The 13,775-nt window shown below is 43.0% G+C and overlaps 1 protein-coding gene across 4 annotated transcripts in view; it reads right to left on the minus strand.

Annotated features, from left to right (window-relative positions):
• The window catches only part of ubr3 (ubiquitin protein ligase E3 component n-recognin 3), a 362,664-nt gene that overhangs the window by 93,395 nt on the left and 255,494 nt on the right, over positions 1-13,775 (minus strand). For all 4 annotated transcript variants that reach the window (XM_060827270.1, XM_060827272.1, XM_060827271.1 and 1 more), the window contains one exon: positions 13,402-13,538. In XM_060827270.1, coding sequence (XP_060683253.1) covers positions 13,402-13,538 — 137 coding nt within the window. The remainder of the gene's footprint in view (positions 1-13,401; positions 13,539-13,775) is intronic.

Consider the following 13,775-nt stretch of genomic DNA (forward strand, 5'->3'; position numbering starts at 1 on the left):
TACATGAAGACATCAACTGCTTTGATATTGATTTCTCTTCATGTAGCTTCTTTCAGTTCACAGCTCAGCTTAGTAAAATTGGCCTTTCTCGAGTACATAACTTTTGTTCTTGGCCGACCTTTATCGTATTGTACAACCAGCGTATGTTAAGACTCTTCTGTCCACAACTGAATTATGTCCATCACCACTAAAATATCCTCGAATTCTACCTCTTCAACCTCACCAGATTTATTTCCTAAAACTATATCCAGAACTGTGCATTCTCTTATTCAGTCAGTTACATTCTGGCAAAAGAATATTTTCATGCATTTTAAAGAATTGTGCACTTGGTAGCTTTCACACTAAATGTATCACAGTTACAAGCAGGATAGATGAAATCCCCTAACATTAATGCCCTTTCGCTTCTGCATTTTCTATTATCCTACATTTCATTTTTACTTCTTTATCTCCCTGTGAAAGAATCTATGATGGTCTCTTGCATACATCCTGCAGTGTCATCAGCTCTCTTTTGTTTGCTTTCATGCAAGAGATGTGGGCATTGATGGCTTGGCCAGCATTTGTTATCATTCACTATCTCTCTTGAAAAGGGGGTAGTGAGCTGCATTTTTAAACAGCTGCAGTCCTTAGAATGCATAAACTGCAGTACTGTTCAGAAGGGAGTCCCAGATTTTGACCCAGAGACAGTGAAGAAAACAGTGATGTAGTTCCAAGTCAGGATGCGCAACTTTGAGGAGAACCTGCAGATAAAGGGCTCCCAAGCAATGGCTGCCCTTGCTCTTTGAGGCTGCAAATTTGAAAAGTGCTGTCAAAAGAGCCTTGCTGAGTTCTTGCAGAGCATTTTGTAGATGGTACCCACAGCCATCCTAATGATGGTGGACAGAGTGCTAAACAAGCAGCCTAGTTGGTGACAAGCTTTTTAGTGTTGTTGGTGTTGAACCCATCCAGTTAAGTGGTGAATATTCCATTACAAACCTGAACGTGTCCCTTGTATATGGTGAACAGGCACTGGGAAAATAGGAGAGGAGTTATGTGCTGCAGAATTTGTAGCCTCTGACCTGTTCTTCCAGCTAAAATGCCTGTACGGCTGATGTAATTGTGTATTTGATCAACAGTAACTCCCAACATGTTGATAATGGGAGAATCAAGCAGTTTTAATACCATCAATAGTTAGATTCTCTCTTGTCATTATCTTGCACATAACATTCAAGTAAGTAACATTCAAGCCACACATCAACTTAAGCCTGAAAATTGTCCAGGTCTTGCTGATGGGCATGGGTATGCTTTAGTAGATGAGGAGTCACAAATGGTACTGAACACTGTGCAAATTATGAGCAAACATCAGCACTCCTGACCCAGTGAGGGCGAGAAGGCCATTGATGAGGAAGTTGAAGATGTTTGGCACCTGGACACTATCCTGACAAACTCCTGCAGTGATTCCTTGGGGCTGGATGTTTGTCCTCCAACAAGCATAACAATCTTCCTTTGTGGTAGGTATGACTCCACCGCATCATTGAAGCAAGGTTGATCTCTTGGGCTGATGGGAATAAATTGGGGAAGTACTAAACCATGAGTATGCAGTGGAACAAAATTCAGATGATGGCCTACAGTACCTCATGGATGCCCAGAGGTAGGGAGACTATCACTGCGCCACAACAGCTAAGTAATATAAACATACGTTACCATGTGGGACGTCCTTCAGGTAAGAGGCATTTAATTAAGTACTACCAGGTTTAAAACAGACAAAAATGTATTCACAAAATTTACACAATTAAACACAAAGAACAGAATAAAGAACCCCTACAGAAGTCAATCTATCCAAACCAGACTTAATTATACTGTTCCGAATACACACAACTGTGCCACGAAGCAAACCGCCTTAAAACACAGTTTAAATAAAAAGAACAGATGCTTACAGGTTGAAGTTACAAGGGGAGAAGGGGCGGGGGGTGGGCGAGATTTCACGCAGCTCACTACTGAACTTCCAACTAGTTCTGGACTGAACTGCTCAGCTAGAGAGCTGACTATTTCCCTTTCATTATACAGGTCACGTCTAAAGCATTACCACTTTGGCCTGAAGTCTCATCTGGTTACATATAACCAGAAGGCCTCTCAAAATCCTTTTCATCGCTGTACCAAACTAGTCTAAGCCATGCCCATTTACGACCCCTCTGAAAAAAATCAAGTACAATGTATCCTTGAGAAAAGGAACAGCTTTTAGAAAACAGGGTCCAGCTTTGTGACACCTCCCAAATTTTAAAAAAATGAACAATCAATATCAAAAGATGGCTTCATTTTTAAAATGCCTTTTGACAGCCCACTGAAACGTCTGACATTTTCTAAACAATTTGGTGAGTGGAGCAGCCACACTGCTAGCACGGTGGCTCAGTGTTGAGCACAGCTGCCTCACAGCACCAGGATCCCAGGTTCGATTCCAGCCTTGGGTGACTGTCTGTATGGAGTTTGCACATTCGCCCAGTGTCTGCGTGGGTTTCCTCCGGATGCTCTGGTCTACCCACAGTCACAAAGATGTGCAGGTCAGGTGAATTGGCCATAGTAAATTGCCCATAGTGTTAGGTACATTAGTCAGAGGGAAACTGCTCTGAGTGGGTTACTCTTCGGAGGGTTGATGTGGACTGGTTGGGCTGAAGGGCCTGTTTCCACACTGTAGGGAATCTAATCTAATCTAAAGTTCGGCACACATTTTCATTAAAATCCACACAATCCCAGGAACCACAGTACTACTCTTTTTGTCGACGGTGTGGGAAGTTTGCCAAATACTTTCCTTTTGCATCCTGTGGGGCCATTTGTCCATGTGTAATAACATGGCACAGGAAGGTAACTTGGGCTTAGGCAAATTCACTTTTAGCTAGGTTTACCACCACGTCTGCCTTGCCAAATCGATTGAACAGGTCTGATAAATCCTGTAAATGCTCCTTCCACGAGTGACTGTAAATTACCTGATCATCAATATATACCACACACTTGGGTAATCCGACAATGACCTTATTAGTCAGTGTCTGAAATGTGGCTAGCGTGTTTTTCATAGCAAATGGCATGACTTTGAACTGATATAATCCATTTAGCGTGACAAAGGCCAAAATTGCCTTTGCTCTCTCTGATAGAGGTACCCTCTGAGCAAGTCCAACTTAGAAATAGAAGTTGCTTGTCTGACTTTTTTGACACAGTCCGCCACCCGTGGAATTGGATAAGCATCAGTCTTTGTAACAGTGTTGACTTTACAATAGTCCACACATAATCGTTGGGTACCTTCTGGCTTTGGCACCAGGACTATGGGTGAGCTCCAGTCACTGTAACTCACTTCAATTATGCCATCTCAGACCATGCGCTGTATCTCCTTCTGAACCCGTGCCAACTTTACAGGGTTATGCCAATAAGGATGTTGCTTAATCGGAACAGCATCTTCTATATCTCCATCATGCACAATTAGGTTAGTACTTCCCAGTTTATTTCCACATTTCTCCTCATATGATAGTAATAATTCTTTCAGGTCATTTTGATTTCCTTGTGGAAGTTAACTCAATAATTTATCCCAAGTTTTGACACCTTCCTCATTATCCAATTTGATTTGAGGAATGTCCAATTCAGAATCCTCCGAATTTGATTCTTCCTTCTGTGCTGTAATCAGTAACATCTTCTCCTCTTGCTTTCCTTCCTTAACAAAACACCTTTTGAGTGTATTCACATGACACATTCAGATTTCTTCCTGTCTGGAGTCCTTATCAAGTAGTTCACCTCACTCAATTTCTTCTCGATTTGATATGGTCCACTAAACCTTGCTTTAAGTTCACCTGTTATTGAAGGTAACACCAATACCTTATCCCCATTGCAAAATTGCGGATTTATGATTTCTTATCTGCTTCCTGTTTCATCGTATGCGCTGATACTGTTAAATGCTGTCTAGCCAACTCTCCAGCTCTATTTAATCATTCTCTAAAATTTGACACATAGTGCAAATGAATCGTCTCTGAATTCTGACGCATTAATTTCTCCTTAACCAATTTTAAAGATTCTCTTTCTTCATGCCCAAAAATTAATTCAAGTGGACTGATTTTGGTTAATTCATTCGGTGCATCTCTGATCGCAAAACTAACCTGTAATGGAAGATTGTCCATTTACTGTGAAATTTAAAAACAATGCTTGTTTAAATCAATACTGTGCTGAGCGTTGTAAATGATGCTTTGATGAAGGTTTGCAGTTAGCTTATCTCTGTTTGAATTTTGTAAACATTCTACTCGACCTTGCGATAGTCGAACTCAGCGAAAGCTGAATAACTTATGTCTAGGACTAGGGGATGAGAAGATAACAACTTGAGTTTCCCCAGTCTCTGCCCTTGTGAGTGTGTAAGGAACGCTATAAGGCAGGCGTCTGTCTAGTTTTTCGGTACTCATTGCATTGGGGCATCTGACTTAGTGTAACGAGTCAATCTTGCAAGATTTTTAATAAAGACCCTTGCTTCGCTCTTGCTAATTATTGAGTCATGTCGATTTAATTTCCACGACAGTAAACTTGGGGGCTCGGTTCGGGACCCCGCGACTGGGTGAGATTCTGAAGATTCCCAGGAGGCGCAGGCGCCAGGTCCTTGAAGGTCTTTTCACTTCATCTCGAGTGCTGAATTGGCCCTTTTGCGTGAGAGGACTGGGAATCTGTGGATCACCCGAGTGCCAGGGTTTCAAATCAAAATGAGGTTGGGGTAAGAGTCAGGGGTTAAGTAATCCTGCATAGAGACTCATTCTAAGAGAATAAATACGGCAGGAAAAGGGTTCAGTGAACTCTCGCGTGGTATTAGAGTAAAACCCAAGGGAAAGGGCTTGCCGTCTCAAGAGTATTTAGGAGACAGCAAGGTTAAGGGTGGTTTTAGACTTGGAATCACCACTGGCTGAGTTGGACTCGCCTAAGACGTACCGGGTACGTGGCTTCTTGGTTTACGAAAATCAAGGTATTGAGGCAGACGCGCCCAATGCAAGAGGAGACTTCCGGAGGTAAAAGCAAATCAAATGGAAAAGAGAGCGAGAGAGAGAGAGCTGAACACTTTTCCAGTTACACTAAAAATGGGCTCCGGCAAGGGCAAACAAAGGGAGAGTCCACACAGGTCTTGGAATGACCAACCAAAAATACTAAATAATTATGGCCCAGAGTCTGTGAAGCAGTTAGAATTGTGGATTAAGGAATGTGGCTTTCCGGAGGAAGGAAGTTTTACTAAAAGGCAGCTGAAATTATTGAAGTTTGAGGTTGGAGGAGAGAGAGGAGAAAAGGAAGGGGAAAATAGAACCTGTGAATTAGAGTGCTTATAATATGTGGAAGGCTGAGGCTGACATCGGAAAGGAAATCTCAAGTAAAAGATAGATCAAATACACGTGCAAACATCAACACACATACAGATGCGCGCGGCAAGCAACCTAATGAAGCTGTGCAGTGTCTTAAGTTCCGTTTTAGATCCTGACCTTGATGACTGCCTTCCGAGACCTGCAGCCCCCTACAAGACCCGCCGGGTGAAAGTTCCATGTGAGGCTACCGCCTCAGGGCCAGCTGAATCACAGGTAGCATCTTGCACCCGCAACAGATCGAAGCAAGAAGCCAAGAGAAGTTATAACTGGCCAGCCACAAATGTCCATGCCAGAGTAGCCTACCCGCAAGCGGAACAGAAGGAAGACGTTAATGCTTTTGCTGCAGCGCTGGCAACCGCCTGTAGGGAGCCATTCCCAGTGCGAATGGACATGACCAAAATAGCAATGTGTAAACAACAAGATGATGAGACAGTGTCCCAGTACCTTACGAGCCTCACTGAAGTCCATAATGTCCGTAGTGGACGGAGATCACCTGAAGACATAACGGCAGCAGAAATCATGCCGTATGAAGCACACCTGAGGAACAGCTTCCTCAATGGAATGAAGGATGAAATAGCCAAAAAGATGGTCACCCAGCCATTAGAGGAAAGAACTGCAGAAAAAGTGGTCGCAGAAAAGGCGCAGGCAGAGGTAGATCTGGCGGGTGCTTTGTTTGCGGAGCAATGGACCACTGGGCGAGGCAGTGCCCGCATAGACAGTCCCAATCGGCCCTGGAGGCTGAGTGACAGGGTGACTGACAGGGGAAGGCTGAGGTGGAGGTGGGCAGCCCACAAGGTACAGGTAAGCCTCTTTCCTTTATACTTGGCAACAAAGACTCACTTATGTTAATCTCTTCTACTAACCTTACGGGCACTGAGACATGTCACAGCTCTACATTGAGCGCTGAGATTGCGAAGTGTGGACAGTATGTCCAAAATCACAATGATGCACATAAGTCAATGCCCACCTCTATGTTATATGTGGAAGATACATCAGTTACCTTTTTGGTAGAAATAGGGGCAACATACTCAGTCTTTATATTAAGCCAGTTTAGACAATCGACACAAACAAAGAAAGGTTCCTGAACACAATGGGTGCATCAGGAAACGTGATGCAGGAGAGATTTTCTACGTCCTTATTGTGCGAAACTACTAAAGGGGAAACTTTGCAATTCTCCTTCTTGTTATCGGAATTTTTTCCTTTAAATCTGATGGCTCGGGATCTCATGGTGAGCCTGGGGCTGGACTTGGGCAGTACTCCGACGGGCTTGCAGGTAATGCAGAGCAAAGATTTACCAGCGCAGGCTGTAAAATATGACTCACAACCCCTGAGGTATGTCTATGAGTGGCGATTAAGCCAGAGAGCGATAAGTTCAGTGAGCGATTCACTCGCCCTGGAAGCAAGCAACCATGTTAATCCTATTAACACCGATTTTCTTGCTGGAGATAAGATGCACTGCACACCACAAATACACCATGAAATACACCATGACAGCCCTGACGAACCATATGAGAAGGAGTGGTTCAGGAGATTGGTTAGACCAGATCACTTGTTGTTGTGCGACTTTTATTGGAGTGATCACAGATATGCATGAACTTATCTAAAGGTATCTGTAACAGCAAACAGATCCAATATTTTTGATGTGGAGGGGTCCGCTCCTCTCGTGTCACTGGCGAAGGTGTCTGGTGACAGGTAGCAGGATTTGGGACCATAGGTGCTAAAGGCACAAAGAACGAAAGGTTGGGACTTCAGGGTGTCTGGTTCAATGCAGATATGCGGATATATAAGAAGAGACTAAATTGGCTAATTCAGGCATATCGGACAGTCCAGGTAATCCCTGCTAGCCCTGAAAAGCCTAAGGGGATAGCCTGGCGTTTCCCTAAGATAGACGTCTCAGACCAAAGAGTAAAAATGGTCCCTACTGAATTGAGGGCAAAGGGCAAACATGATGTGAGGCTCATACGGGGCTGTGAGCCTATAAGGATAACCCATAAGTCTGAGTATCGTCCTTGCAGAGCACAATACCTGTAAAAACCTGAGGCCATAGAAGGAATTACTAAAGGCTGGAGTGATAATTCCCTGTGAAAACTCACCGGTGAGAACCCTCATTTTTCCAGTCAAAAAGGCAAACATTCCTGGTGAACCGGAGGAATGGAGGTTTGTTTAAGATCTGCAGGCAGTCAATAGCACTGTTGTTCCGCGCACTCCAAATGTTCCCAACCATTATACTATATTGGCTCAAATTCCACCGGACAGTAAATGGTTCTCTGTCGTGGATTTAGCAAATGCCTTCTTTAGTGTACCAATGCACCCAGATAGTCAATTCTGGTTCGCTTTTTCATTCAAAGGAAATCATATACCTTCACGCGACTTTGTTAAGGTTACTGCGAATCCCCCAACATATATAATGAGGCTCTACGCAGGAGTCTGGAGACTCTTGCTCTAACCCCAGGGTCAGCACTTTTGCGGTATGTAGATGATTGCTTGAAAGCAGCACCGACACAGGAACAATGGGAGAAGGATACCCTTACGTTGCTCTGCCATCTAGCAAGGAAAGGGCACAAAGCCAGTCTCACAAAGCTACAATTTGTACAACAATAGGTGAAGTTCTTAGGTCACTAAATATCTGAACAAGGGAAGGCTATTGGTCAAGACAGAGTTCAAGCAATCCAGCAAATTCCAAAGCCTCACACGAAGAAACAATTTCTATCCTTTTTTGGACATGTGCTTTTACTGTAGAACGTTTATCCCACATTACACAACCCTTGAGGCGCCCCTAAGTGACATTGCCCATGGCAAAGTCTTGCAGAACCAGAGTCTGTTGCAGTGGGACCCCAGAGGCCGAGAGTGCCTTTGTTGAATTAAAAAAGGCGCTCCAAACTACACCTACACTGGGGATTCAGAATCCAAACAAGCCTTTTGTACAAACGGTGGATGAGAAGTGTGGCTGCATGACATCTGTGCTGTTGCAGGATCATGAGGGAAGATTGAGACCGGTAGCTTATTTTTCAGCTAAACTAGGCCCCATAGTGGCAGGATTGCCTAAACGCCTGCGTGCCGTGGCTGCAGCTAAAAAAGCCGTTGTAGCGTGCAGGGATACAGTTGGCTATGGCGAATTAACCCTTCTGGTCCCACATGCAGTATCCTTACTGCTTTCCGAGGAAAGGACCGCACACATGTCAGCAGCAAGTTGGCTCAGATATAATACTGTTATTGGAAATGCTTAACATTACAATAAAGCAATGTAACGTCCTTAATGCTGTTAGACTACTCCCCACAGAAGGAGAAAGAGACCCATATGATTGTGTCGCTGCAACTAATGAAATTTGCAGCCCCAGACCAGATTTGCAGGAGTCACCACTTCAGAATCCAGATATGGAGTTTTTTTGTGGACAGGTCAACATTCAGGAGCAAGGAGACAGGCCAGAATTGTGTTGGTATGCTGTAGTGACTACCTACGAGATAGTCAAAGCGGGATCACTCCCTCCTCATCTGTCAGTGCAACAGCGGAGCTGATTGCTTTGACTGAGGCCTGTAAATTGGCTGAGGGAAAGACAGTGAATATTTACACCGATAGCAGATATGAATTTGGGGTTGTACATGATTTTGGAACCCTGTGGAAACACAGGGGCTTCTTGACCTCCACTGGAAAGCCCATCACACACCGTGGCCTGATTTCTGACCTCCTGGAAGCGGTCCTGTTGCCGAAATCAATCGCTGTGAGTAAGTGTGAAGCCCACACAAAAAATAATGATTTTATTTCTCAAGGCAATCCAAGGGCAGACTCAGCAGCAAAAACAGAAGCCCAGCAGCCAATAAGTGAGCAGATTGACATGTGTATGATGAAAATTTGTACCCCAACAGCAGACATACGGGAGTTACAGTCACAGGCCATACCGGAAGAAAAGCGTGAGTGGACAAAAGCAGGTGGGAAGGAGTATGGTGTGGGCCCAATGGTAAACCCTATCTACCACCTTCATTATTTCCATTCTATGCCAAAATGACACACGGTAAGGACTACGTGTCAAATGGGGGGGATGTACGACAGTATTTCGGCACAATAGTACACTCAGGGATTTACTCATTACTCCCAGAAATATTGTGAGCATTGTGTTATCAGTGCCACTAATAATGTGGAGAGGAGAATACAGATGAGTCAGACAGCACTCCCCCAACCCCAAAAACCTTTTGAACATTTACAGATGGATTTCATTGAACTAACGTCTAGTGAAGGGAAAAGGTATTGTCTGGTAATAGTTGATATGTTTTCCAAATGGGTGGAAGCGTTCCCCATGTCTAAACAGGGTGCCACTGCAGTAGCCAAAGCTTTACTAACAGATAATTCCGAGATGGGGCATCCCTGAAAGGCTTAGTAGCGAGAAAGGGACACCATTTGTCAATAATGCTTGACAGCAGATCAGTGATTACTTGGGAATAAATATGAGACAACACTGTGCTCATCACCCAGCGAGCGGTGGGGCAGTGGAAAGAGAAAATGCTACCCTAAAAAATAAATTGACAAAATGTTGTGAGGAACTAGGGGTGACATGGACAGAGGCACTTCCGATTGTACTGATGTACATGAGATCAAGGAGGAGAGGAAGAGCTAATCTTAGCCCATTTGAGCTTTTGTTTGGTAGACGGCCCAACACAGGAATTGGCCCAAGACCTAAGGTAAGACAGATAACAGGCCTCAGTGAGGATAAGATGTTGTGTTCCTGTATAAAACTCTCTACACTTTTATCTCAAATACAGAATCAAGTGAAAGCAGCACTATCCCAACCAGCAGAAGGGAAGCTGCACGATCTAGAACTGGGAGACTGGATAGTGGTGAAAGACTTCAGGAGGAAAAACTGGAAGGCGAAGAGGTGACTTGGACAGTTTCAAGTGCTCCTTGCAACACAGACAGCAGTTAAGATCACAGAAAGAGCCATGTGGATACACGCCAGCCATTGCAAGCTGGACCTGAGGAGACATCGGACAGCACCGATAACCAATTAAGTGTAAGTAGTGATTAGAAGCCTCATACAAATATGGGGCTGCCCCAGCTCACACTTTAAGCAAGCGCCCTGTTAGGACTATTCGTAAGGGCAGGGGCATTGCGTGGATCCCACCCTACCATGGCTTTGACGAGTGTGACATGTGAACAGAGGATGTGAATAGGGCACACCAGAGCAAGTTGGGTAATGGGATTGTCTCTGGAAACCTAGCTGGCACGTCCATCATTCTTAATAAATACTTATTCCCGCCTTTTGTTTGAGGTAGGGGACTTACAAAATCAACCAAGACTCTTGTGAAAGGTTCCTCAAATGCTGGAATAGGTATTAAAGGTGCATGCCTGTGGTTTTCTGATTAGCTGACATATGTGACGCGTCTGGAAAAATTCAACTACATCCTTGTGTAGTCCAGGCAAGTACAAATGTCATTGTATTTTAGCCTGTGTTTTCCTCACCCCTAAATGATCTCCAAGTGGAAGCTCATGCACCACATGCAGCACCTCCTTTCTATACCCTACTGGTACAACAATTTGATGAATCTCTGCCCATTTCTCATCAGCTAGAATGTGAGATGGTCTCCATTTCCTCATTAGGACATCATTTGTTAAGTAATAATACACGGGAATGCACTCACTCTCCTTCTCTGTAAATGCCTTTTGATATAACTTTTAAATTCTCATATTTCTGCTGTAATTCAATAAGTGTAATAGAGCTAAAGATACTTGCATGTTTATCTAGTTGTTCCTGCTCTGTCCCACTTATATGATCAAAAAACGTCTTGGATAAAGCTATGTCAGCTTCCTTATCTGTGCCTTTTGAACTCTTCTGCTTCAACTTGTGCCTATGTGATCTTGTGATCACACAATCAGAGAAAATTCCTGAATAAAAATCCTTAATTTCTTCAGTTGCCTGAGTGTCCACTGGCTTTTCAATTAGAGTAGGCAGTATGCCTACCGGTGAATTAGCTATATCATTTGCAAGGACAAATTGTATTCCTCCAGCTGACAGTTTGTCCAGTACTCCTACCACAAATTCTCCACTCTTCTCTGGACTCTCTAGCCTCACTTTGCATAACTGAGTACGTTCTGTCTCACCATGAATTCCTGTTACCAGTACCTTTTTGGCAATAGTCTCCTCATCCTTTGGCATTACAGACTGAGAGGATCTCGTGTCCCTTAATATTGTAACCTCATTACCTGCTACTCCTGGTCTATGTGAATAAACTTTACCCTTGCATGTATATTTTTTAAACAGATCTGGCTCTTCCTCCTTAAACCAACCTCAGATCATTTTTAATACTGAGGTAGTTGTCTAACTTCCCTTGTGCTTTTTGTTACTAGTCCAAACAAAACTTCAAGGCTTGTCTGGTTTTCCTACATAAGGCTTTCTCCTCACCCACCAACACTGATTTTGACTGGCCCATATTAAAACAATGTAAACACCAGAGCTTTTTAACTTCTTTGACCCCCTCAATGGTTTCATTTTCATCCTGTGGTAAGTTATCTTTATGATCTTCGCTGAGATCTAGCTTTCCCTTTCCACATGAGGATTTCTCTTTACCCTAATTTCTATCTCTCATGGACTGAAATTGATTCTGGAAGCCAAACCGAGTTTTATGGACCAGCTCAAAATCATCAGCCACCTCAGCTGCTAACCTTACTGTTTTAACTCTCTGTTCTTCCACATGAGTTTGCATGCCTTCCTCACTAAAGTTAGCTTCAGCCTTTAAAGCTGACTTAAGTGTCAGGTTTTGAAGTTCAAACGCTCTCTCTTTTCTTTCTCTTCTACTGCTCTTTTTCCCTCTCTCCTGCTTTTAATCTTACTTCAACTGGTTTCTTTTCTGTTGCCCTTTCCTTATCTCTCACCTCTAACTCAAGGTGCTTCACTGACAATTTAATTCTTGCCATCTCTATAGATTCTGATGGTTTCTCCAGCAAGTTTAATGCTGAGTTACTGCTGTAATTATCTCTCCTTTCCTCACAGAAACAGGCAGGACCTATTCCTGCAGTTTGGTCTTATTCACCTTTTGCAAAGCTTCCAAAATCAGCACATCCACTTCCAGAAAACTTCTAGCGACTGAAAGAGCCATCCCAACCTTTGTCTACCCAACCAAACTAACACCCAAAATAAAGGCATTAGCACTACCACTCACTGTTTAATATCCTGCAAAGAGCCCCCAGTCTTTTGTGGACTAGGGTAGACCACTCAAAACATTCTTAAGCAAGCAGCTCAGACCATAACTTTGCAATTTGTTTTGGTAAGTGTTCAGTGAAAATTACCCGAGATTAGTGAGCTTGACTACCAGGTTTTAATGCAGACAAAAATGTATTCACAGAATTAAACACAAAGAACAGAATGAAGAACCCCTACAGAACTCAATCTACGCAAACTAGACTTAACTATGCTGTTCTGAATACACACAAGTGTGTCACTAAGCAAAGTCCTAAAAATACAGTTGACAAAAAAAAGAACAGATGCTTACAGGTTGAAGGGTGGGGAGGGGAGAGAGAGAGAGAGAGGGGGAGAGAGAGAGGGGGAGAGAGAGAGAGAGAGAGAGAGAGAGAGAGAGAGAGAGAGAGAGAGAGAGAGAGAGAGAGAGTCTCCACACAGCTCAGTATTGAACTCCGAACTAGTTCTGGACTGAACTGCTCAGCTACAGAGCTGACCATTCCCCTTTCATTATACAGGTCACTTCTAAAACATGATGACTTTGGCCTGAAGTCTCGAAAGTTCACATACAAACAAAAGGCCTCTCAAAAAACTTTTCATCTCTGGACCAAACTAGTCTAATCAGAGCTAGTCTAAAAAAAACAAGGACACAATATTCTTGAGAAACGAACAACTTTTAGAAAAAAAGGACCAGCTTTGTGACAATGGAAACTGCACTAAATACTGATTTCAGTAAAGCAAACAATTCTATGACTAAGTTAAATCTTCCAATTTTGCATTAGAATTTATTGTGTATTATATTGAGCAACCCTAAAAAATATCCTTGTTACATCAGTGGCAAATTATTTTTTTTCTTGCTAATTCATTTTTAATTAAAAAGGCTTACGTACCTAGCTACTGAATACATGAAGAGAAAGTCATTGTCTGGTGAGCCAGGGGTCTTCCCGTAATCTATGTACTTCTTTTGGGTTGCACTCCTGATGTCCTTCATCACAGATTCCATCTCCTTGCTCAAGTTCGTTATTGGCTATGAAAAACAAATAAGCACAAGCAAGAGATACATTTACAATAAATAGACCTAAAACAGTGTTTTGCAAATATTAAGAAGAATGCACTTTTTTCACAACTATGAATAATAGTAGAACACATGGCACTCAATTTCAAATAATTAAGTGTAACTGTTTTAATTACTTCCCTAATTTATCAAACTATAATTATTACACTGCCACTATAAAACTACCAAAGGCTGCATTGGCAACAGTGG

The sequence above is a fragment of the Hemiscyllium ocellatum genome, chromosome 7 (genome assembly GCF_020745735.1).
Source record: "Hemiscyllium ocellatum isolate sHemOce1 chromosome 7, sHemOce1.pat.X.cur, whole genome shotgun sequence".
Classification (NCBI taxonomy): Eukaryota; Metazoa; Chordata; class Chondrichthyes; order Orectolobiformes; family Hemiscylliidae; genus Hemiscyllium; species Hemiscyllium ocellatum.